Source organism: Lytechinus variegatus, chromosome 4 (genome assembly GCF_018143015.1).
Source record: "Lytechinus variegatus isolate NC3 chromosome 4, Lvar_3.0, whole genome shotgun sequence".
Lineage (NCBI taxonomy): Eukaryota > Metazoa > Echinodermata > Echinoidea > Temnopleuroida > Toxopneustidae > Lytechinus > Lytechinus variegatus.
In genome coordinates this window covers 28,074,298-28,101,589 of record NC_054743.1, presented here as the reverse complement: position 1 = coordinate 28,101,589, position 27,292 = coordinate 28,074,298, and the positions used below count along the sequence as shown (strand labels likewise).

General features: G+C 34.3%; 1 protein-coding gene across 1 annotated transcript; it reads right to left on the bottom strand.

Moving 5' to 3' along the window:
* LOC121413759 (xaa-Pro aminopeptidase 1-like) lies at positions 1-26,864 on the bottom strand. Its single transcript, XM_041606695.1, has 23 exons — positions 26,413-26,864; positions 24,542-24,627; positions 19,160-19,273; positions 18,494-18,557; positions 17,817-17,942; positions 17,158-17,301; positions 14,668-14,922; positions 13,884-14,024; positions 13,459-13,540; positions 12,776-12,873; positions 10,933-11,090; positions 10,135-10,221; positions 8,553-8,618; positions 7,821-7,891; positions 6,755-6,832; positions 6,248-6,319; positions 4,563-4,683; positions 3,947-4,016; positions 2,651-2,755; positions 2,013-2,084; positions 1,394-1,494; positions 726-842; positions 1-247 (listed from the first exon to the last, which is right to left on the bottom strand). The coding sequence occupies exons 1-23, from the start codon at positions 26,456-26,458 to the stop codon at positions 41-43; spliced, it is 2,481 nt and encodes an 826-aa protein (XP_041462629.1). The 5' UTR covers positions 26,459-26,864; the 3' UTR covers positions 1-40.
* Between the last annotated feature and the right edge of the window lie 428 nt (positions 26,865-27,292).

Sequence of the window (27,292 nt, the reverse complement as noted above, 5' to 3'; positions counted from 1 at the left end):
AATACAAAGAAAACATATTGAAATAATGAATAAAACATATCTACAGCAAAAGAAGAGATGTTATAAAAGAAAGCACTGTAACTATAATGGCTGTAGTAGTCTTTGAGATTGTTGATGCCCCACCAATGTAGTCCCACTTGTACCTCTGGAAGCGAGTTCTCCTCTGCATCCATTTTAGCGCGTCTCCAGAGAGACGACCGCTCATTTTTTCCCTGATTTGTGCACTGTAGTCGTTATACCAGTCCAGCTGAGAAGGTAATTGAATAAAGTTGTTGGTTTATAAGGTAATTGCTTGCTTGTAAATATGATCATGACTTATTTATTTATCTAACTTTTTCATATATTTCACATATTATTGGGGTGGGAAGGATAAAGATAGATTTGGGGGATATCAGGCTTAAGATCCAAAGATTTGAATGCCCCCCTCCTTGAGGGCCATCGTATGAGGTCATAATTCCAATAATATGCTGCATAGACTAAGAAATTAAAAACATTTCCATGATAGTTTTTCCTCCATGAAACCATTTCACAAAACATTACTTCTAATCACAATGAGAACAATATACTGACACCCCACTTAAAAGAATAATTACAATGGAGAGAATTTGAAAATAATGGTTAAACAACACCTTCATAACCTTAATAATCACAAAAAGTCATGTTTTGTCTTCCTATTTCAACTTGGGTCAAATTGTTAAAAAATCTCTGACGTTAAAAATAATTACCTGTTTTCTTGTGAAGTATTCAAATTTGATCAGCCTTGGCTCAAAAGGTACAAAGGTCACTGTCTCAAATTCAAGGTACTGTACGTCATCGCTTTCATCCTCGTTCAAAAATTCATACTACAAAAATATAAAAGAATCAAACAAAGAATCTTTTGAGGAGCCTGGAAACTTTGTCGACATGTAAGATAAACATACTTGTAGACTTTCTGAGAGTTCACAAAGAAAATGGCATGGAATATTTACGAATGAAACATTCTTGAATTAGAATTAAGTTTTAAACAAACAGCTAAATGACACATATATTAAACAAAATCATTTTTAAAAGAATAACGACAACTGCATTTGTATGAATGTATTTTTCCTTCAAAATATATGTTAGAGTGAGCAAAGAGAGTGGAAGATTAAGAGAATTAAGAACACAGAGAGGTAGAGAGATATACAGATAGATAGACAGACGAACGGGCGAACAGACAGACAGACAGACAGATAGATAGATATATAGATTTATATATAAATAAATAGACAGACAGATAGATTAGATTATACGTGTAAAGAGAGATAGTAGTATGAGTTGAAATGAACTTCAGGATCTTAGTGGTGTTAGAGAGAAAGAAAAGAGAGAGAGAGAGAAAAAGAGAAGAGAGGATTAATACAATAAAATATCTTACTGGTGTTCGTGGGACAGGTTTGGCATAGAGAACATTTGTGACACGAGCACCAAAGTCACTCTCCCTATCACCATCAGGATCACGATAGTAATAACCGGGACCTATCAATGAAAAAAGAGAATGATGGAAATATTTCTGAAGAAAAGCTTATTTATAATAATCAAATGAATTAATTGATTAACAAGTAAATGAATGAATAAAAGAATAAATGAATGAATAAATAAATATATAAATAAATGAATGAATAAATAAATCATATTATACATGTATATTTCTCTACCTCAACTTTTTATTCTCTCCCATTTTATCCCTGATATTGATATTGATCTTCTTTTATACATCTCCTGTTGAGATGATAAACCGATTATGCTTTATCTGATTGATTCCTTCCTATTGAGAACTTCCAAGATTATGTATATATACATATTTTTATACTTATATTTACAAAGTAATCAACAAATAAACAAATAGATAAACAAATTAATCAATGAACAAGATATATAAATGAAAGTCAGCCTTTGACTGCTATTTTGATTTTATAATAATAGACACCATTTATCACATATCTCCATGAATATAATCAAATAGAATTATAAAAAATATAAAAAAGTATAAATACCTGCAGAAATAAACATGCTGCGGTTGAATGGCTGTTCGTCCACCATGAATTCGGAATTGATGTAAACAGGACCTGTAAGAGGAAAAACCATACACTGACAATTTATTTTCAAATCGGTTTTTGACTTTGTACTGATATGATTTGCTGCTCAAATGAAGTAAAACTCGACCCAGTGCATGAAATGTCAACAAACTGTTTACTTCGACCCTCAGTTCTGATTGGCTGTTTAATTAGTATGGTTGTTGTCGTTGGATGGCAAAGCTATCATAATGTAACTTTAAATGCAAACATGGGTGTCTCATAAAGCTGTCCATAAATTATGACTGACAATACGAATGACTGGTGATCCTATCTTGTGGTAAATAACATGCACCAAATTTGAACAATAGTGTGGATTAAGCTCCTGTTTTAAGAAAGGATCACCAGACGTTCATAAAGTGGCTCGTAATTTATGGACAGACTTATGAAACCTCCATCTGGTCAGATAGCTGCAAAGAAGTGATGAAATGAATATGAAATCTACCCAAAAGTTTATTTTTAATTATAGGTCATTCTTTTCACTTTTTACCTACTTTATTTTCACATTTTACTCTCTACTTAAAATGAAATAATGTTGCCATATTTTCAATGTACTGTACCTTCATGAGGGGTGAGATACTGTCCCACACCGTATCCGGTTGGATGGAAGTAGTCCAGACCCACGTCCCACAAGTACTGGCGGGCAATGGCATCCAGATCACGCCCTGCACAAGAAAAGAAAGAAAAACAGATCACATCAGTATTCCGGAACTTATAAGCTATTTCTACGCAATGGTAAGACTAACATTAAGGGTATCCACAGGGCTGTGTCTCCTAAAATAAACTGTACGGACTACACAGAAACGTTGTTTGCGCTAACAGGGATCTTGTTACAACCGGTTATGTGGTAGCGATGCCTTATGTTACAACAATGCATTACTTACACATTGAAATAAATGTTTTGACTTCACAGTACGAAAGATGTGACTGGGCTTACTGTTTGTGCTCTGTTAGGCTAACAACATTCTATTGCGCCCGGCACAGGGATTTCTACGGAATGTCCTTAGATGTAATGCTTTGAACATTGTTTTTAAAGAAAACTTGCAATATGGTTGGTTTCTCTATGTCACAAGTCGCAGAATAGGAAATCTGATGTAAGTAAACTCATGCAATAGAATTATATTAAGATACAAAGAGATGTCCATGGATTTAGACTTCAGACAATTCCTGTATCTCACTTCAAACAATTCCTGTTACCCTTCGTATTAGACTTCCAATCCCACCGCTGCCACCAAAAGGTCATCAAAGTGGTTCCACATGAAATACAGAAGGTTTTTTGTGACTTTGTGATTGACCAGACTATGACAAGCCCAGAAATGTCCTCAAACATCTCTTATTGCATCATTTAGTATTGAAATAACTTTCATCCATGTTAACACTTTGTTTATACAAGGTTTTAATTCTTTAATAAGTTAAATCAGAGGTTGAAAATCAGTCATACTTAAAACATTCTGCTTACATAGGCCTATTGGCTCTTTATTTTTTACTAGTTCATAAATTCACCCACGGCATTACAAACTACTTAATGAGACACACAATGGAATGCATATCACATTATAACTGGAAACGGACTACAATAAACCAACACAAGAGGGGTGGCCTATTGAAAATAATATTTTTGAAGTCATAAAACATGAGAAGCTTTACACTTCCTCCCCTTATATTTATAACAAATGAAATAACATTTGTGTAATAAATCTATCACAAAACAATTTAGTCTCAACATGACTCAGATTTTTAATCAACATTGAACAGATTTTACTTCTTCCGACTGATGGAGTAAAATTGAAATTGCAGAAGCTAATGACACAGATTAAAAGTCAAGATAAAAAGCAAGACATCAAAGATAAATTTACCATATACATTTGTGTGGAATTTGGCCATAGACAAATCAATAAGTCCAAGTACAATGCGAGTGTATACCTCCTGTTAAGTGAATAGACAACACATAAATAGAAAACAGTATTAAGTATCCTTACATGAAGTGGCAACATTTGAAAATTGTACAAGATATATTTAGAAATCACCTACACATAACTGTGATCAATTTCACCAACAGGATTTGCACTACATCCTTTTATTAATTCATTTCTGATATTAGCACACTACTTACCGCCAGTCATAATAATGATAATAATCTGATTGGTAGCCATAAATCAAACAGCATCAACCAAAAGATAAATAAAGAACACATAACATGGATGAATTGAATTATTTTTGATGACAACTGTTCATTCAACAATTTTATTTTCAAAGAAGGGAAGGTCAAATGCCAATTTCACAAAAAATCAATAATATAAACCTATGAATTAGAATAGGAAAAGAAATGACAATTACTGTATAACTATACCCAAAGGGTAAAACTAAATGCTGAAACCTACACTTCATTGTTTCAAACAAAAAATTTGATTGAATTTTCTTAACTTGACGACACCCCTCCCCATATTGACATCTCTAGGGAGATAGGTATACCTTTTGGAATTCGGACGGTGTTGCTGGATCATAGGAGCGGTCGTATTCATAGCGGTTCTCATTATCCTCGTACCACTCTTTGGCAAAGAAGAAAGTTCTTGCTAGTGTAGTTGTTCCTTCCCTGTCAATCAGAGATGACAAGTGTTACGGATGGCAACTGAAGTGACAACCAGTACCTCATCATCTTCCTAACATTTTCTCTCTTTCTGTTTCTTCCCCCCCCCCCTTCTCACCCTCTCCCACTGTCTACACTGCAAAAACTCTGGTGTTGACTTAACACCAGCCCGGAACCTATATCTGTCCACACCAGAGAAGTGCTAAACACCAGTTTCATTTTAATCTAACACCAGATTAGTAATTAGTATCAAAACAACATCGGTTTGATTCCAAACTGGTGTTGTTTCAATACTTCTCTGGTGTTTCATTTTAATCTAACACCAGATTAGTAATTAGTATCAAAACAACATCGGTTTGATTCCAAACTGGTGTTGTTTCAATACTTCTCTGGTGTGGACATATACAGTGCGTCCCACAAAAAACGAAACAGAGATTTAGAGATGATTTATCATAACTTAATCACAAATAAAATAAACAAATGACATATCATTGTAAAGCTTAGAATCTCTTCTTTCAGATTAGATTTCTTTAGAGTGAGTAAAAACAATTTGAAAAGGGGATACCAAAAAGTCACTTGGCGGGCCGTATCTCGGTTTTAAAAAGAAAACCACATTTTTAAAAAGTTCAATATCTATTCTTTAATTTGATACCTCAATTACAGAAAATGGTCAAGAAATGATAAAGTTCTGGTTATTTAAAATAAGGCTTGAATTTCAATAATTTCATAAAATGAAGAGGTTTTACAGGCTAGCCACTTGACACTCCGTTTTGTTGACGATCAGCCATGCATTAAGTCTTTTGTTACCACGAGTTAGCTTCTGTGGGAAACCAGTGAAAACATGTTTATTTAATGAAATTATTGAAATACAAGTACTGTTTCGAGGGATCATAACTTTTTTACTTCTTGACCATTTTCTGTAATTAAGGTATCAAATTAAAGAGCAGATATTGAACTTTTTAGTCATATGATATTCTTTTTTAAATTCAAATACCCCCGCCGAATGAGTTTTTGGCAACCTATCTTCGAATTGTTTTTGTTCACTCATGCGTGAATGAGAAATAATCTTAATGATTTCAGATGAAAGAGGAGATTCTAAGCTTTAAAATGGTAGGTCATTTGTCTATTGTATTTATGATTAAGTTATGATAAATCATCTCCAAATATCGGTTTAGTTTTTTCTGGGATGCACTGTATAGATTCCGGGCAGGTGTTAAATCAACACCGGAGTTTTTGCAGTGTATCATTGCCCTTCATCACTCTTTCTCCAAAAAGTACAAGGGCCTATAGTCACCCCTTCTCTGTCAGTGAAATGAATGTATACTTCATTTCCAAATGAAATTTAAACATGCGATCTAGCAAGGTTGAACTAAATGTTGCATATCACATTTCAAATTTCAGCCAATAAAAATACCTTGTGTTGTCTAAAAATCGTGTTAATGTATATTGTGCCATATAGGCATAACTAGTTTATAGGCACTTCATAAAAAAGAAACAGAAACCAATCCTTGGTATGTTGAAGGTATTAAAAGAAATATTATGAATATTGTAGGTTTTTGATTATTCTTACCTATACTGTCCTCCCATGTCATAGAGGAACATCTTTCCAGTAGGGATGGCGAAGCGCTCATCTTCTATTGGACTATGCATAAGTGAAAAAAGAAATGAAATAATAACGCACTAATTCTGTCAACGGAGCACTTTTACCTGAGCATGCCTGAATCAATTTTCAACATTTAAAAGTTAAACACGATCACTCTTTCATTAAGAACAAACATCCCATCCGAATATCATTCACTTTCTCTATCTTTTTATATATCTCTTATGGGTATTTAATTTTGATTCTGCAAGGATGAAATTTTCAGTGGTTCTATACATCAGAATTCTCATATCTCATATTCTGCTATTGTCCACCATTAATAAGCTTAATATAATAATGGAGGGTATCTTTAAGATATAAAAAAATACTTCTGTCACCTTAACATCTTAAACAGTTTGAATTTGAGAGTAGGGCCTTTTTCTACAAAATTAATCAATTTCATCTTATTTGGATTAAAGAAAGTCTGACCAAACTTACTGGTAATAATAATTTGCACTGTGGTATCCAACGGCTGCTATAGTCTCATAACTTGGATATTGATAGCTAGTGTGTGATCTGTGGAGAAAATAATCATCTATAACATCAATTCCACAATACAGGATACAAGTTAGCTCATATATTTTGAAATGAAAACTATTGCCTTTTCTTATGGTGTTATTGTTCTCATTATCACTTCTTAGTTTCATTCTCTTAGTACTGCCTTCTTTAGTTATATCACCTTGCCCCTTCATATCTTCTTCTTGTACCTTGTTTTAACTTTTTAACTATTACGAGTACCTATCTAAGGAGGTTCCATATGACATTTGCTCTGATAGATATTCTGCACGTTAAGCCAGACATAAAACCTGACCACCAAAACTAAATAAACCCTAACCCTTATCTTTATATTATTCTGAATCAAAAACTCTATTACACATCCGAACTCTAACCCTATGTCCTCTGAGGTATTAAGACCGGAGCAAATGTCGCAGGAGCATATTATCGTGTCACCATCTAAGAAACGGGGGCAAATCACTCGTATTAATTCTTTCAGAATCTACAAACAATGTATATATAATCCAGTGGCATAATGAGCCAAAATTGTGAGGGGGGAGGGCAGAAATGGCGTACACTTATTCATAAATAATGCACCAATTTTCTCATGGGGGGGGGCGGTCAAAATATAGGCCTACTTTTCCAAAGGTTTGATGAAATGTACTTTGAAATGCAGCATTAAATCAAATGAAAAGTAAATATAACCAAACATTTATGAATATTGAACAGAAAACCATTACCGCCCCATCCTCGATCGTCCAACTCTAAGCACAGTAAGAGCCAATACATTACCAGCATTAGAAATCTTCATTTTGCTATTTTAAAAATACTTTAAAAATATATTCACAATGTCATCTTGATATCTGCCATTTACCTTTTCCCATAGCTACAATGTAAGTTGTTTTATCTTTTTATGCAAAATTTTGAGAAATTCATATAGGTTTAAGAGAATATTAATATTCAATCATTAGTAACAGCTAGTAAATGAATATGCAAAGATAAAACATACTCTCTTATAGTTTCTGTCCTTTGTGAAACCAGCCACTCTGTCAATGATCGATCATCCCCTTCTTTTGGATTCTAAAATGAAACAAAAAAAAATGTATGATCAAGCTAAACAACCAACTAGCCAACAGAATAATAGGAGAAGCTAATAATAATCAGGGATAATAATGAACAAATTCTTTATTGAAGCTTTGCGGCCCCGCACTGAATTACCACTTACATCTCAAAGTTTTCAACTAATTGCTGTACTGGAAATAAAAGGCCAAAATTGTTTGCATTCATTTTAATAGTTAATGGCATGATAATGATGGTTAATTATTTGATTAAAAACAAAAACAAGATTAATCATATTTGAATTCAACACTTATGAGTAGATTATCACAATAAAACAAGTGCATGCGTTTGTTGTTTTTATTAGCAATGACGATATCCCAAGTAAATACATTTACATTATGAATAAATCTTATACCTTAATTAGTATTTCAAATATCATTCATACTTTGATATTCAAAAGAAAACATATATACAACAGAATTATTATAAAATAAATGATACATAAACCAGCACTATCATGAAGAAAATGTAAAAAGTGTATTGCATTTACATAATGTAAAATTATGTCTCTCTTTTAAAATATGTCAATATGCTTCTTAAAAAAAACATCCTGAAAGAACATTTAAGGAGTTCTTTCTCCATGTGAAAACTGTGCAATGTCAGAATGATTAGTTCAATTTACCACCATATTCTGGAGGAGATTATCCATCCAAGCTGCTACTTCTATCGTCGTCACTGAATCTGCTATCTGATTTCGAAAAGAGATACATAAAGAATTTCATGAACACCACTGAGGCGGATATACAGTTGTGCTCAAAAGTTCCTGAACTCCACCACAAAATGCACTCCTTCATGCTGAGTGTCGAATTTAGATAACAACAACACTACACTGTTCCGAGAGCCCAGAGAAACAAACTTTATTGAATTTAATATGTTATCACCTAGCTGACTTCACAATCAAATATCTAAAACATGTCAGAACTTGAACACTTTAAGAAATCTTCATTTTCTGGAGGGATTCACTGACTTTTGAGCATCACTGTATAATCATGCTAAACCTGTCAATAAATGATCAATAAAACAACTTGTGATCTCTTTGAATATTTTTTGAAGCCAGAAGTGTCTTTTGCAACACTGCGACTGCTGCAGATGGTATCATGATAAACCATTACGATATTACACTGTATATTTTCATCATATACATCAATGTACCATCCATTTTATTAGTGCCAAAGGAAAATGCTCTTAATCACAAAAACATAATACTTTGTTGACAAAAGTTGTAAGAGGTTATCCCTTGTTGTTCTTTGTAGAGAAAAAAAAATACATATCTTATTTTCATAATGTCAACAGTATATTTCAGTGGCTCAGGTCAGGACCCAAACTCAGTCTGGATTCAAAGTTCAATCTCATACTCTTACTAACTAGTGGCAGATCCATCACTGGTTTATTTTATTTTGCAGGCCTATGTGTGTACAATTTATCTTCATTTGCGAATAATCCTTGAAGCACTACAAGAGTGAAATAAACATTAATGGTCATTGGAAAGCAAATAGGTGGACATCAATAATTAATCTTACTTATTTACTTACTTCCAGGATAATATCCAACCCCCTAAAGGGGTCAAACGGGCAGGGGTAGGGTGCACTGATGGTCGTTACGCAGAGGCAAGAGGCGTTGCTTAGTATTGATTTTGGTTTGTAAAGTAATTCTGGATTGTTATTTTAATTTTTTTTGTAGAGAATGGATTTGATTGAGTTAGGTAAGTTGTTCCAGTCAACAACAGCAAGTGGTGCAAAAGAAAACTTATAGCAGTTTTCGTTTGTAATTGGAATAAAATATTAGTGGTTGAAGTGTTACGCGGGTTCCTTTGGGCCAGGCGCAGAGGAGATCATACCTCTAAAATTCTTCTTATTTTCTTCAATAAATCCTAAAACTTCCATCATAATATCACATATATATGTTTAAAAATTAACTGGTGTGGCTTCTGTCAAACAGGTAGTAAACAGAGCTGATGAAGGGGATTGGACCCCACCCTGTGTTAAAGGGAGGGGGGGTGATTGGACATGACATTTTTTTTCATTGTCACAAAAATTCTGGAAATGGAGGGGGGGGCTACTGTATGAGCCTCTATCCCTGGCCAATCCCAGATTCACCTCTCACTTTATATACAGATCATGTAATTATTAAAATTAGGAGGTAGTAATGATATATAAATACTATCAAATAATGTCTAAAGTAAAGAAATATTCTAATTAACTTACAAATGCCAAGTTCATTGACTCCACCTCGACATCATTCTTGACAGCTTTCATCAAAAGAATTGGGGAAGGTTCCATAATGTATTTACTCTGTTGAAAGATAACATTAAGTGAGATCAATTACTTACTTACTAACATGTATACATTTAGGCCTAGATACATCGAATTCTGCAGTGATATCCCTACATTTATCACAGTTACTATATCTTAATATTTTTTCCTTATAATGAATATAAGTATCTTTACAAAGTATCATGAATTTATTTATAATAAAGATTAACTGCTAAATAAAGGGAGAAAAGGAACAACAACACAATAAATGATATCAAATAAATTAGAAAAGAAGGAATGAAATAGTGAAAAATTAAGATTTCTCCAAAAGAATAAAATTGTTGAGGTTGGAAAAAAATAAGAGGGGACAACATATACAAATTATGAAAAAGAAGGGCATATGTAACAAACATAAATAATTGAATCCAGTAATATTTGAGAGGACATTGATCAACTAAACAATGAAACAACTGAATAAAAATCCCAGATTTTATTTTACATAAAAAATACATTGATAAATAGAAGAGTGACGGAATAGGATGAAAAATAACTAATAATGAAAAAAAATAAAGAATTTTAAAAGAATATAAGAATAAAAGAGTTAGGGATCACATGAGCGAAAGAACAAAGAATCAACAAGTGCATACTAGGAAGAAATATATAGACGTCAGTAAATGAAAGAATAAAAACATAGGAAGAATGAAACAATAGACACAAATTAAAGAAGAGTGGATGGTGTCAAATTCTTACCCTGTCATTTCTAACATCATCCCTTTCTGTGACAGTCTTGTAGACAAAGTAGTTGGACGAGTTACTGAACCACACCTTCTTGCTAAACGATATAGTGGAGAGGTCGTCAGTAAAGGCTGATATATCCTTCGCTCTTATGCAAGTTGTTGGGAAGGAAGCTAGAAAGAGAGACCATGAATATAACTTACAAAGAAAATTTGGTGCATTCATAAGGTCTTGGCTCGGGTCTCAGTTTTGATAAGTAGTCAGTTGCCTTGGTCAAATCTAATGGGCCCAAGGACGTATGTTCGAATTTGAAGTGAAGAACTTTGACTTAGAAGACCTAAATTGCTGTGCTAGAAAGTTAGTGGACCCCACCATAAAAATGCAATTCTTCATGTTGAGTGTTGAATGGAGACAACAACCCTACAATGTTTGTCTAGCCCAGAGAAACAAACTTTATTGAATGTAACATTTCACCACCTGACTTCACAATATCATATCTAAAACATGGCAGAACCTGAATGCTTGAAATATGTCTTATTTTTTGGAGGGGTTCACTAACTGTTTTTTTAGCACCACTGCATAACACATGTTTTGCATAAACTTATATAAAAGAAATTGCTTCAAATTCAATATTTGACTTATTAACGGTCAAATTATGCACATTTATTTTCCTGCACATTATCATTAATGGTGTATTGAGAACAAAACAAGGGCCAAATTGCATTTGTTGGTGAGTACGCGTGGACATATTTTGTTACAAGAGCTACACTCTGTCAAATGATCTGCTTTAGTAGGGAGTGGCTAATTCCTATCTTGAAAGAAGTATTTGAAGTTATTTTTTCCTCTCTTTTTGTATTTTGTAGATTAGTATATCCTATATTCTATGTTAATAAATCATAATTATTCCAGGGCCCTACACACAAGCTTTGCTTTTAAAGGTTCCTTAAACCAATTTGTCCATGATATAATCTAATTGATGTGTGTTTATGAACTCAATTTACATTGTATATATATCAATATTGATTATGATGTGATGTTTTTGGTTTAAATAAATAAATTTGAACTTGAACTACACAGGGAATAATGCCCCACTAGTCATCGTTGTAAAACTTTTTTTTTTGTTCCCTATATGACCAAAATAAAGACCAAAAAAATATGAATTTTAACGATAATTCATGGCAAAAAAGAGATGGCACCAGTGTAATTTTGATGGGTGATGATATTAACTGAATTCTGAATGAAAGGAATTATAAATATGGGCAAGTCAATCACTTCCTTTATCTGTTCTCTCTTTCTCTTTCTGTTAAATTGATTCATTCTCCTTTTTTATCACTTGGCAAAATCACGAGGAGCAAGTCGCCAACCTCAAGCTCCTAGCCAAAGTTTATTCACTTGGTCTACAAACTTGGTCTACTCCTCATTTAGTCTACTACTACATGGGCTAAACCCATTTGGTCTACTAACAATTTGGTCTAGACAAAACTGAATACCCACTTAGCCTCGTTCCCAATAAGCTAAATGCCAAGTCGGTCTAATTTCCACTTTGCTAACTTATTTATTCTCTTTTACTTTGTGAAGTGAGAATTTGACTCATAAAAAGTTAATCTTACAATCATATGGACCAAGTAAATAGTCAATCAAATATAGGTATAGCCTAAAAATGAGACAAAATGTTAAGTGGGATACAAATGCAATTAGACCAAATGATCAGTAGAATTACTGGTTGTATGCAAGTTAGGATTTAGACCATATGAGATGGGACCAAATGGAGAGTTTGTAGATAAAGGGGATGCAGACCAGTCAGCAAATTCACAGGAGCCACATCTAGGGAACCACACCCCAACAGATTACAACTTACTATAGCTTGTACATCTTGCTGTATCGAGCTCCAGATGTTCCCTCAATTCGTGGAATCTCTCCGAGTCCAGTCGGCGATTGGAATCATACAGATAAAGACTGAAAGAGGATAGAAAGAAGGGCAAAAAGACAACTGGTATTATATCTCAGCCTTTCTTACTCTTTCCTATTTCCCATCCTTCCATGTTTTGGTTTGTCTTATTTTCAGGCATTTTTGCTTACAATGACAATCCATACTGTCCTTTGTTTAATGATATGTATTTCTGATTTATTATTAATGTCTTCGTTATATTAATGTTACTATATTATATTGTCATGCAGAAGAAAATATATATGTCCAATTAAGTTAAGTCAAATCTCTACATTATGCTGTCTTTCCTTTTCCTCTCTTTCTCTGTCCTTGTATTTCAGCTCCATCTATTCCCCATAAACCGTCTGTGCATCAATCCTTACCCATTTTATTTCATTTCAGTATAAACCTTCCTTTCTATCATATCATTATTAAACAAAAAATTGTTGCACATGCTATTTTGAACCCTTCCAACTCACCATACTATCCTTTCTCCCCTCATGAGTATCTTTCCCCATTTTTCTGCCCCCTTCTCCCTCTCCCCATTATCCCCATCAACAATGTAGCTTCGTGCAACTGGTTACAGAGAACAACAGTACCACTGAATCACTTACTTGATGTACTGTGTCCCGACGATAGCAAACGAAATAAATAGAGGGTTGTACGGGATGTCTTCTCCGCGTAGATTAAACAACCCTAGATCAGAAAATCAATATATATAAATGTGGTAGAATCGTGCAAGAAATATAACGGACCGATACATCTTGGAAATCAATAAGTAGAAAAAATAATTAATGAAAGTACTCTCCATTTTTTTCCACGATTTTTTTTAAATTACAGCACTAGTGCAATGTCAGTATTTTAAAATAAATGCTTATACTTTGAGTGTTCTCTATTAAAAAAAAGAGAATGATTTGTTTCACACTTTCTACAATCTTTGTACAGTCTCCCAAAGAACACATTTTCTGTTTGTCTTTGTAACTTTCTGTGATTCCATACTTATTGTGCATCAAAAAAATATAGTTTGGTGAAGACTTACAGGCTATTTCATCGAGCCTCGTTATGATGAGTAGATCAACATCTTTTTCATCCATGAGTTCTCGCAGATTCTTAAAGTACAAGATGGGGTTCCCCAGGGATGTCTGACGTCGACGGTATACTTTATCCTGCCAGTCATAACCTGTGAAACGAAGATACAGAGCAGTATATTTGAAGGAATTGTTGAATAAGTACTACTACTGCTCATCCTCCTCTTCCTTCTCATCCTACATAATAACTGAATGTACTACAGATGCAACTTCCATTTTAATGACTACTACTGGCACTATTCCTTTTACTTCTTCTAGGTCTATATACTGATTACAATATTGCTGCAGCAACTTCAATTATACTACTACTACTATTACTACTACTACGACGACGACGATGATGACGGCTACTACTACCAATGCTACTACTACTGCTGCTACTACTACTTCTAATATTACTACTACTATACTACTACTACTGCTACTACTACTACTACTACTACTAATAATAATAATACTTCTTCTACTACTACTACTACTATACTACTACTGGTTTTACTACTACTACTTCCACTTCTACTACTATTAACTACTACCTATGTTACTATTACTACTACTATTACTGCTACTGCTGCTACTACTACTACTACTACTACTATTACTACTACTTCTACTTCTACAACTTCTACTGCTTCTACTGATTACAGAACACCTGATACTAGTAATGCTACTACTAACTACTACTTCTGCCTGAATTTTTTTTAAAGAGGGCCTATACTCACAGAAAATACTTACCTGCATAAAGCTCCTTGTCCTGTATGTAGATTTCCCGTCCGGGGTAGGTCAACCCGTAGGGGTTGAACTGATCCAATGGTTCAATCCTATCTGGATCAATCACCCCTTCACGCCCCGCCAGCTCTATGCGGACCCTATCCACTAGATTGGTCTTACGTTCCTCTACAGTGAGGCCTAAATCTACAAGGGGCGTGGCTTGGAGGCTGACGGAGCGGGGCTCCAGGCGATCGGTCTCTTGGAGCTCGTACCAGAATCCTGCAAGGTTGTGGATGGAGGGCGGGAGCAGCGGAGAGAGGGGATCGGTTGATTGGTAAAGGGTGTACAAGAAGTGCACAATTAGGTAAACATTATTAGATACAAGGTCAGATTGATATTTTCTATAACGGAATGGGTGGTATTAATGTGGGGGCATTATTGCATGGGGTTTTGTTTGGCCGATCAAGACAAAAAATCTTCGCTTGTTGCTTAAAGAAAAATATCAGACAAAGTCAATAATTTCATTTCAATTTTTGTGGGCTTATATTCTTGTTAATGAACAGACATTTTCAGTAGATTTCATGACAAAGATAAGTGGAAGATACAATGTGCGAGAGCAAAAAAAATCAAAGTCCCTTTCCATTGACAGAATGTTGAAAATGCACTGGAATCTTTCTGATGGTTGATTTCATGTATATCATTTTGTTTGATAGTATAGATTGACACTGTTAATTCATGGCAATGAAGGTAGTAGGCCTATACAAGCCTAATTCGTCCATAATTTTCTGCAGAATAATCTTTCAATAATGGTCTAACAATTAATGCTGATAAGACAAAAGTTATGCTGCTTAAAAATGGATCCACTGATAAACTTCACTTATTCATTGACGATAAGCCAGTAGAACAAGTTAAAACTATTAGATATCTTGGGGTAGAAATAGACGAAAATCTAAAATGGAATTCACATATTGCTATGTTGTCTAAAAGTTTAGCTTATAAGATATTTTCACTTGGTAAATTACGTCATATCCTTAATGAAAACCTATTAAATATATTATATAAGTCCAATATACAACCCTGTTTTGACTATGCCATATCAGTCTGGGGAAATAAAATAGGTTATAATGCCCTCTCAAAACTTCATAGACTTCAGAAACGAGCTGCCCGATACGTTACTAGTAATTTCGATTTTATAAATTATAGTGGGGAACAGATTGTCAAGGATATGAAATGGAGATCTATTGAACAAAGAAGGGATTATTTTTTAGCAAACTTAATGTATAAATGTATTCATGGAATGGCCCCATCTCGTTTATGTAATAATATTGAAATGGTTTGTGAAAGGCATAATGTTAGAACACGTAATTATAATACACTAAATGTTGTTCCCCCTAAACCAAATATTGAATGCTTCAAAAAATCTTTTATGTTCTCCGCCGCACGGGTCTGGAACAATTTACCATACTCACTTCAGAATGCAGTTAGAGTAAATTCTTTTAAATCATCCTTTAAAAAAATGTATTTCCTATGATATCATGTCAATTTTCGACTCACAATGGCTGCCACAATAATGACATAATAACCCTTACTTATATTTCATTTGTTGTAACATATAATTCCCCTATTCCTATTTAATATTGATGTTACATTGCTTTTATATGTAATGATCCTAACCCTTTGATATCTTATAATTAGACATACCTTTATAACTGATTGCCATTTTTTAATTTTTTTTTCTTTTTCACTCGATTTTCTATTGTGCCAGAATTATTTCATTGTTTATTGTTTTTATCAGCGAATAAATTATACAATTAGTAGTATTAACATTAGTTACTGTTCCTTTTTAATAATTTAAAATATTCTAGTTTGATTAATAATACCATTTAAGTAACAATATTTGTTTATTTATGTTACTAAGTATTGTTATCTTTGATTTAGATTTTTGACTATATTTTCATGTACGATGTGATGATTTATGTTATTCTTTATGTTTTCATCAGGTCATTGATGAAAAACAGTTTTATACTGATCTTTTGTACCTGATTAAATATGTTCTAATAAATATCTTCTTTTACAGTTGATGAAAGCTGATCAGGGCTGTAAAGCTCCATGGGTGATGCTGGGGGAACCTTCATTCAAAAGTTCACAGTAGAGGCACAAAATGTTTTTGGGGTACGTCTTTAACATAATAAATGTATCCTCCTTCCAACGTTTTTATGATTGTAAATTTTTAAAGATCATATTCTGTAATTTCGAATTATAGTTATTATCAATCTTTTTAACATCAAATACACATTTGTCAACTACTTATCTGTAATATACGGTACAAATACAACCTGCAATAGGCAAACATGCTTGCCTTAAAGGAAGATTTGATTGAATTGAATTGAATTCAATATTCAATTTTGATCATGAAAAGAAGATGGATTTCATCACTGCTACCTTAGAGGATTTTATTTCAAAACACCAAACAAGACAAAGACATCAAAGCAACTATCAACAAGTTATGCTCACCGTAAGGCATAAGTAGAGGGTCAAATCCGACCCTAGCACCATTCTCCAGTCCGGCTCCCCGCAGCTCCCCGGATAAGAGGTCTTGGGGATCAAGGTCATACTCTCGCAGGAGCCATTGCCATGGAGTCAAATCATTCTTGTCATCTATGAAGGGGAAATGAAAGGGGTAAGGGAGGGGTGATAGAGGAGGGAGTGAGGAGGGGGTAGGGAGGGAGAGAGGGAGGGGGAAATGGAAGGAGGGAGAGATACAGGGAAAGGGGTAAATACAGGTATAGAGAGGGGACACAGAAAGGAGAGATAGGAAAGAAAGATATAGAGACAAGTGGCGAGGGGAAGGCAGAAAATAAAGATGGGATCATAAAGAAGTGAATAAAGGGTCAATTATCTAACAACGACAGTGGGGCCAACTCTTAACATTCTAAAAACCATCCAATAATACGACAGAGAGCTTCATGTGATAACAAAAAGTGATTAACAAAATAATGCTACAATCTATGCTATACATCTTTCACATTTCTGTTTCGAGTTTCTCACTGTAACTATCATTAATTAGGACCCCAAAATGAGAGGTGTAAGTGAAATGAAGAATAATCTCCACAAATTAATTACCAACAGCATCATAACACGGTACAAGATTTCCAAATCCCATTGTTATTTACCTAAGACATGTATATCCCAGTTGCAATCTATCTGTTGTTTCGCCAGGAGCTCAAACCTTTTTTCAACCCATATGGCCGCCCTTGAGTTTGATGTCGTCACTCGGTCACTTGTCACAATAGCAACACCTGTTTTTTTTTAAGGAATGAAATAAACATTACTAAAATTATGATTTAAAAAAAGGGATATCACATGGATACAAATACATTTCTCATCCTGTTGTCCTGAAAAAAAATCTGCTTTTCTCTTCTCCATAACGGCAACAAGTTATTTGACATAAAATTTATTTTAAATTTTTCCCTACCTAAAAAAAGAAGAATGGTTTATTCTTTCACAGTTGGAAAATACTTTTCTTTTCGTCTTGATGCATAGAGACATCAATGCCCCGTCCCAAGGAGGAAAGGGCCGGCACTCAACTTAATAGTTCTTCTATGGAACTACCCTCTGTTATTATTAGATTTTTAAAGAAATGCTATTTTTTTACAGTAGGATATGCAAGTAAACAGAAGTGTAACGAATATATTGTCATTTTCCATGAATGTCCATGTTTTGGCACGACGGTTAAGAAGCAATCAGTGTTTCTTCTTCTATCAAACTTTACTTGGAATAAGAGAATAGGCTTAATAAAAAATAAATAAAAAGAAAGCAGTATGAAAATATAAAATACAAAAATATTAACCTCCTGTTCCATTGAATCCAGTCATATACCATATACGCTTGTCAGGATCAGCAAGGTCAATACTCTGAAAATAAGAAAAGAATAAATACAATATATCAAACAATTTATATAATTTCAGAGTAATCAGATTAATGTTCATTATTATTCCATTGTTCGAAATGTCAAAGTAATTGAATAACACATAAATATATGAAATCCATCAGTTCCAATCAAAAATATTAAAATGTAATAAAAAGGAACAACAATGAATGGTAAATAAACAAAGATAAAATACAAAATTGACCACCGATAAAAGCTAATAGATAAAATAATGAATGTAAAGCTAATGAAAATGAAAATCCATAATTCATTGTTCGAAATAGACATGAAATGAATATTCATATTCATGAATATTCAATGAATAATTCATACATACATAGAATCAAATAATAACTATAAATAAATGAACTTCGTTGAGTACACCCCCCAAAAAATATATATATATATAAATGTATATGAAATATAACAACAAATGAATGATAAACAAACAAACAAAATAAAAACAAGAAATATGACTGTTAAAAAACCCGAGATAAATGAAGGAATATAAAATCAAAATAAGTGTATATGAATAAAAAGCTGGAAATATAGATAATAAATATATTTATAAATAAGTTATTCATTTACCCCGTGAGCATCGTATCCGGGTATTATATAGGCCTGGTAATCGTAACGTAAGTGCATCTGGCGCCGTAACTCAGCAAGTCGAACATCAGAGTTAAACGTCGTTGATGGGTAGTACTAAAACAAATATTGGAGATAGTGAAATGCATCACAAAATGTTATTGCAGTATTCTTTAAATTTATTCATACTTTTCTCCGAATTCGTTCAGTTGAGTAAATCTTGGAATAAAGCGCCACAGGGGGCAAGGATGATTGCCCTTTTTAACTTTTCAAGTGATCAGGGAGAGAGAGGGGGGGGGGCAGGGGCGGATCTACATGTAGCTTCCGCCAATAGGGGGGCGCGAAAGTTTTTTTTCACCCATATTTTCCCTGATCGGCAGCTCAAAGTTGATTTTTTTTTCTTTGAAGGGGTAGTCCTAACAGCCACTCTTATAAATAATATCGTATCGTAATATAAATTTTTTGGAAATTTTATGTATTTTGTCCTTAATTGAATATTTTGAGCAATGTTTGTGATCCTGAACAAAATGCGTATGTAACTAGATAATTACTGCGAGAGAGCGCGAAGCGCAAGCAGAATTTTTCTTTCATTCTGGCCTGATCGAAAAGGGACCTGTTAAGGGCTATTTGCAGTTAGCCATTAATACGATGCATATTTCAATGATTAAATATAAATAAATAACGCAAGCGCGAGCTGAAAATTCTTTACATTGCGACCTAAAAACGGACATTCTGAGCACTTTTTGTAATCATTAGTAGTGCGAGCGCGAAGCGCGAGCAGAACATTTTCGATATTCTGATCTGAAACTGGATAATTTAAAGGGGAATCCAGCCATGGCCATAACATGTTGTGTTGGCCAGGAGAAAAATAGATTAAACAGAATGGTGAAAGTTTGAATGAAATCGAACAAGCAATAAGAAAGTTATAGCTGCTTTAAAATCGAGATCACTAATACTACATAGATTTCAAATTGACAACTGAGTAAGTAAATTATGACAAGGGGCAAGGACAACTTTCTCATAGGCCATGTACTTTATTATCAGGGATTTGTGGTTTTCTCCTAAATACCCACTCCCCTGGGACAGTGATCTAAATATAACACAGGTAGTATATTGTTTTATGTCCTCATGAAAGAAAAATATAATTTGAAATAAAACTTTTGGGAAAATTGACATTTTAGCCTTAATATGTATTAGAGTACATGGAAGAGTAGTCCTTGCCTTACATCACTATGACATCCTATATGCGGCCAATTTGAAGTCTTCATGGGTATAGTGATTACCAATATTTACAACTTTTAAAAATTCATAACTTTCTTGTTGTTTGTCCAATATTGTTCAAACTTTCACCTATCAAATTGTCTGATTTTTCTTTTCCTCATAAAAACAAGTTTTTATTTGGGTTGGATTCCCCTTTAAGTACGTTTTAAATAAAGAACAAGCTGCGTATCTAAATAAACATTCATGCGCGTGTTTTAGAGTTAGACAATTACCGTGTTTATATGTGATCGGCTTTTGGTTCAGAACCAAAAGCCGATCACATGTGAACACGGTAAATATCTGGGCATGAAAATCAATAATGCGAGCACGAAGCGCGAGCTGAAAACATTTGATATTCCTATCTGAAAAGGGTCAATTTAAGCACTATTTCAAGCACTGTGTAGGAAAATGGAGAAGTGGATGTGGATCACGCTTAATAAATGATGCGAGCGCGAAGCACGAGCTGATATTTTTATCAATGTTATTTTGACCTACATGTACTACCGGGAAATTCTATGGACATTCTGTCATCATATGAAAATGATTACCATCTTCCTATTCCTCTTCCTAAGAGCGAGATGAATCTTGTCGATATTGCATTCTGAAAAAAGGGGCAATTTAGACTTACAATGTATTAGAAATTCATGAAAATTATATTATCTTATTTATTAATTAAATGAGCCTAATAAGAGCGTGAAATTTATTGATACTGAGGCATGAAAACTGGATATTTTAAGCACATTTGTAATTATGAATAGGATGCAAGGGTTAATGTATTTTCACAAATTAATGCGAGCACAAATCGCGAGGCGACATTTTTTTTATTAACTGTCATAAAAAGGGGATTTTTAAGTAGTTTGTTATAGAATTAATATAGAGCGCACAACGCTCGCTCATAGGCCTACGTTTTGACAATCGGACACATGGAAAGGGATATTTTGAGAACTTTATTGAATACACTTGGAAAATCAAATAATGCGAGTGCACAGCGTAAGCTGAAAATGTTGATGTTCACACCATAAAACGGACATTTTACAGCATTTTTTTCATTAAAAAAATCAATTTGTAAATGAAACAAAATAATGAAAGCTCGATGTCCGAGCTGAAATATTTTTCTATACTGACTTAGAATCTTGATATGTCAAGCTCCATATCAGCCTATTGACCAAGATACATGTATGTATCTCTTCGAACATGCAATGCGAGCGCAAAGCGCGGGCGAATATCTTATATCTTATATCATGGCATGAAAGATTTCTCTTCATTTTCCAAGTCTTCCCTAGACCTTATTCACTCGTCTTCCTCCTCTCTTTCCCCTTCATTTTGTTCCGAAAATAGGGGGGGCGGGCCCCTCGTCCCCACTGGATCCGCCTACGGGAGAGGGAAGGAAAGAAGGGGGAGAAAAAAATGCCTACATGTAAATGGAATAAAGGATTATTTTTAAAAGAGGTTGGGTAGTATATACGTAACGGGTGGAAAAGCAAAGTAAGCACAAAACGTAGTTGATTTCGTAGGCAAACACATCCACATCATGTTATTTCGCTTATATGGTCCATGATGGTAAGAATAAATTCATAGCCGAATTACATTTACATCACGATTCTGCTTTGAAATCGTCACTTTTTTGGCAAAATTGCTTGCCGTCTGGAAAAAAAATAGTTTAAACGAGTGGGCGAAATTAGCGATGCTGACAAATATGTTTTTCGTCTTAATGTAGACTTTTTTGTTAAGTTCATGACTCGTATCATGCTTATAAGGCCTATTAATGAAAGTCTTCGTGAGGAGTGTACAAGTAATTTTAAGTCTAATATCCCGCTACCAACACGTTTATGATATTCAGGCAAAGGTTTGAGAAAGGTACGGTATACATTAAATCATGACAATTAATATTCAACAGCATTCGTTATGAAACGAAAGGATGCGAGGGAGTGATGCTAAAAATGACAAAGTCATAGGTTGGTCACGTACTTTTTATTTCATTTGGGGGGGGGGGGGCAAATTTGATACCATCGTTGTGATAAATTTGAAAGAAAATAAGACGGGACAGAGGGAACGAACAAAAAAAGAAGAAATTATTGAATTAGAAAGGAAAATGAGTAAGAGAAAATAGTGAATTTGTTCTCTTTCGCATTTTTTGCTTTTCTTGAAAGAAAAAAAGGGAAGAAAATAAAAGAAAGAGAAAGAGAGAAAGACGGGAATAGAAGGAACGAAGAGGAAAAACTATTTACTTTTTAATACACTCACACCCATTCAAAGGGCGCAGTAGGGGGGGGCTTGGATGCAACAATTTTGTATGTTTAATAATTAATGCCGGGTTTAATGGTTTTATAGGGCTATACAAATTATTTCTAAATTTTGATATATTTTCAGGTTGTCAAAAACATGGGGGGGGGGGTCAATCGATCGCTCACCGCCCCAACGATCGACGCCTCTGCCATTTCATAAGACAATAATATACATGTACCATAATGAAAACTGTATAGTCATTATTCATCATATAAATTGTAAAGTCATCAAGTTAGAAGAACAACAAATAATTTTTTTTCTTGACTTTAAAGTTTCTTTAAATGTCAATTAAGAAATCATAAATGGTAATTAAGTACTACTACCATAATGAAGACACAGCATTGATACATTGTATGTTTATGTTATCTTTCTGACATATACATGTTAACATATCGTAAACATGGTAATTAAAAGCATATTACATGTACATGTTGTAGCGTGAGGCCATTTCAAATATTTCAAGGTCAGACGATGAGAATATACTAAATATCAACACATTTTACAGGAACATAATGAAAACAATGTTTTGAATGGTCTTTAGGAGCGGGGCGATTAAAGGCGTACTTCGGGCTGAAAGTAATTGCATCTCAATGAAAAGAGTCAAATTCCCAGTATAAAATGCTGAAAATTCATCAAATCTGATAAAAATAACGTAGTTATTGTTTTTTTCCCCCAATATTTTGCGAAAACATTTATCACGCCGTCATGAATATTCATTATAGGTGGGCAGGTGATTTCATGTCCCTTCTTTTCTCGTTCTGACGTTATTATGAAATCAAAATTATGTGATATTTTCATACTATGTATACATGTCCCCCATGTTATAAAATAAGTTAAGCAACATGCATTGATTCAGTTTTTAATCATCTTTTAAAGTCTTGATGGACAAAATTGAACAAATATAATTTTATATACATGTAATAAAATACAACAGAATAAGTGATATGACATCATGAGCTTGCCCTTGCATATTAAGTCACGAGGAAATGCATTAAATTACTGTTTTAGCAACAAAAATGCAAGGTTTTAAAATGCCAGAACTTTGTCATTCTTTTTTTTAAGTCGATTTGGATGAAATTTTCAATGTTTTTGTGTGTCTTATTTTTCTTTATCTGTTCATATCATATCATATAATTTTCAGCCTGGGGTACCCCTCTTAAAGGACAAATCCATCCCAACAAAAAGTTGATTTGAATAAAAAGAGAAAAATCCAACAAACACAACACTTAAAATTTCATCAAAATTGGATGGCAAATAAGAAAGTTATGACATTTTCAACTTTCGCTTAATTTTACAAAATAGTTAAATGCACATCCTGGACAGTCTGTATGCAATTGAGGGAACTGATGACATCACTCACTCATTATTTCTTTTGTATTCTATTATATGAAATTATATAAAATATTCTAATTTTCCCCTCGTTGTCCTGTGAAAAAAAAGTTTTATTTTGCCCTGAACATGTGGAACTACTATATTGTTTAACATTTTATGGTTCAGTCAAGTTGGTCTTTATTGTAAACTCTGTAAAACTTGAAATATTATATCATTCAAACAATAAAAAACAAAAGAAATAGTGAGTGAGGTACATCATCGATTCTCTCACTTGCATGTGACTAAAGTGTGCATTTAACTACATGTATTTTGTGAAAAATAAGCGAAACTTTAAAATGTCATAACTTTCTTAGTTTTCATCCGATTTTGATGAAATTTTCAGCATTATGCTTCTCTGATTTTTCTCTATTGATTCAACTCAACCTCTTTTTATGTGTACTTGACCTTTAAGGCAAACGAAATATATCATATTTTATACATGAAAATGAAATAATATTTATCACTTACCGGTATGAAAGGGCTACAGTCTCTTACGTTGAGCCTCGCAGTCTGTCTCTTTTCCCGAACCTCTGCCCCCGAGACATCGTGAAGCGCTATCAAGAAATATGATTGGAGTACATTTGATTGGATTCGTATCAATAATTATTTCCAGGGGGTGCTGCCTATGGTTCACGTGCAGCACCTAGGCCCGTATTCTAAAGTCGGGTTTAACTTAAACTCAGGTTTAAAGTTGTGATTTAAGTATGGACAGCCAATTGTTACATAACCACTAACAGTAGAGACATCATACTTCAGCTCATTCGGCTCTCAAATCATTTATAATTGTGTAGGAAGTATAAATGCATGATTGTCTTCACCATCGGTGAATCAGGAAAGAGCACAGTAAACATAAGAAACATACAACTTAATAAAAAAAATACGTTTGGCTTTCCATACTTAAACCACAACTTTAAACCTGAGTTTAAATTAAATCCGACTTCAGAATACGGGCCCTAGAGTCTACTGAAAATCTATTCACGTGTTACTCTGGTTTGTATCATAGCCAAGGTCGATTTTTTTTCATTATTACAGGTACATGTATATACCACCAGCACTATCATCAACATAATCATCATCACCACCATCAACACCACCACCATTACTGTCGTCACCACTACCACAATCATCATCATTATCACCATAACGAACATCATATCATCATACCATTATCATTCTTTCTCACCATCATCATCATTATCACCATCACCATTATCATCATCACCATCACCATCATCCTTATCATCATCATCATCATCCTTATCGTCATCATTCATGATCATCCAGATCATCACCAACATCACTTCCCACACTTCTCCACCACCACCACCTCCACCACCACCACCACCATCATCATCATCATCATCATCATCAATTCATCATCATCAACATCATCATCATCCTTATCGTCATCATTCATGATCATCCAGATCATCACCAACATCACTTCCCACACTTCTCCACCACCACCACCACCACCATCATCATCATCACCACCGGCATCACCAATCACCATCATCATTCATCCTCATCATCACCACCATCATCATCATCACCACCATAATCACCACCACCACCACTATCATCACCAATTCATCCCCACCCGGGCATCCCCATAAATATTCACAATCATTTCCGATTTATCTTCCCTCGGATCTTCCCCATCCTTCGACCTCCTCCTCATCATCACACATGCATCACGAGTCTCCATTCCCACCATTTCCACAACCATCACCATGTAGGTCCTACACAATACACAATGATCGTAGTTCAGTGTACTGTACAATATTCATCCAGCAGCAAGATGGTGAAAATGCAAATTTCATATCCCTTTTCTCGCACTGAGACACATGAGTGGACGTTTTGCCCGGCATTTTGCCGTGGGCATCAGGGCTTTCTCTATACATGTCCTGCTGTACGTGAAAATCACAACATACATGTATATGGTCAGATCATCCGTTGACTCACACGTGAAAGCAGGTTTTAAACATTATTATCTCGGTCAAAAATATAGTAAAGTCTGTACATGATAAAATCAAACTCAAAGCATGTATACATGTACATAATAAAGATCCATAATTGATTGCCCAACGCAGCTGCACCAACGCAAAGATCTCGTTCATCGTTAATTGTACAATAACCACTGAGGTTCAATCTCATATGACTGTCAGATTGGTATACATGTATTTTTAAAGAATTGTTGTTTTGGTTTTGGCGAATACTCGTAGATTGTGGTACATTGAATATTTCGAGCATTGTGAATCGTATGAATAAACGCCATACTATTATACATGTACGTACGTTCCCAAATTACATTGCTGTACAGTTCAGATATGACTCACCTGTGGCGCTTAGTATTAGCAGAGTAATAGTTCCAATATACTCCATCTTGATACTATGATGATGGTGACGTGATGTTGGTATCTTGTCGAGGTTGAGGTCACCCGAATATCCCCATTGACGTGACCTCAATATATTCCCAAAATATAAGTGTCCTCTTCCTCTCGCTTCACTTCAGCTTCAGAATGCTATAATTCGAGAACATGCAGACATCAAAAATCGAACCCAAGCAAGAATCGGGGGTATATTTCTGATCCACAAGCAGAAAGGAATCGAAAGTCCTCAATTGTAAACTAGGATATATTTAGAGTATCGCGAAGAGTCACATCAGACGACCTATACAGACGAATGTATTATTCTGTACATGCAAGTTGAAAGAAGAGGGAGAATATTGGTCTTCGCTTGAATGTATTCAACGGCTTTACTCTATTGTCTGGGTATAGATGCTTTCATGATGACGAATGACGGAACACCTTTTCATAGCCTTTTTAATGCTCCCAGTTTTGCGTGTGTATCCGTATATACATGCAATTGCAAGTACACTCGTGTGTGTGTGCGTGTGTGTATGTGTTCACTGAAGCCTGAATCCATAGCAAATTTCCCCTATTATTCTCCTACCGTATTATTTATCATCCATTCCGTATCAGTCACGAGTTTACCCCACTGGTTTACCCCATATTCAAGCGATTAATCATAAATCTACCGAAAAAGCCATTAAGGGGAGAGTGGGGGGGGGGGGGGGGTTCATTTTTTAATGCAAAAAATGTATAGAACTCGTGAATATAATATACATGTAAAAAAATATGGAAGTGGGGTTATCGGGGAAAATGGAATAAAAAGTGATACACGCCCCAGATAATGGAATAATTAAATTGATTCGCC

What these genes read in the sequence shown, in the direction of transcription:
- LOC121413759 (XM_041606695.1), bottom strand. Translation starts at nt 26,458, where the DNA reads ATGGAGTATATTGGAACTATTACTCTGCTAATACTAAGCGCCACAG. An exon ending in GAGGCTCGATGAAATAGCCT is followed by an intron (nt 13,541 to 13,883) that starts GTAAGTCTTCAC and finishes TTTCTGATCTAG; the next exon opens with GGTTGTTTAATCTACGCGGA. An exon ending in GTCGGGACACAGTACATCAA is followed by an intron (nt 12,874 to 13,458) that starts GTAAGTGATTCA and finishes ATCCTCTTTCAG; the next exon opens with TCTTTATCTGTATGATTCCA.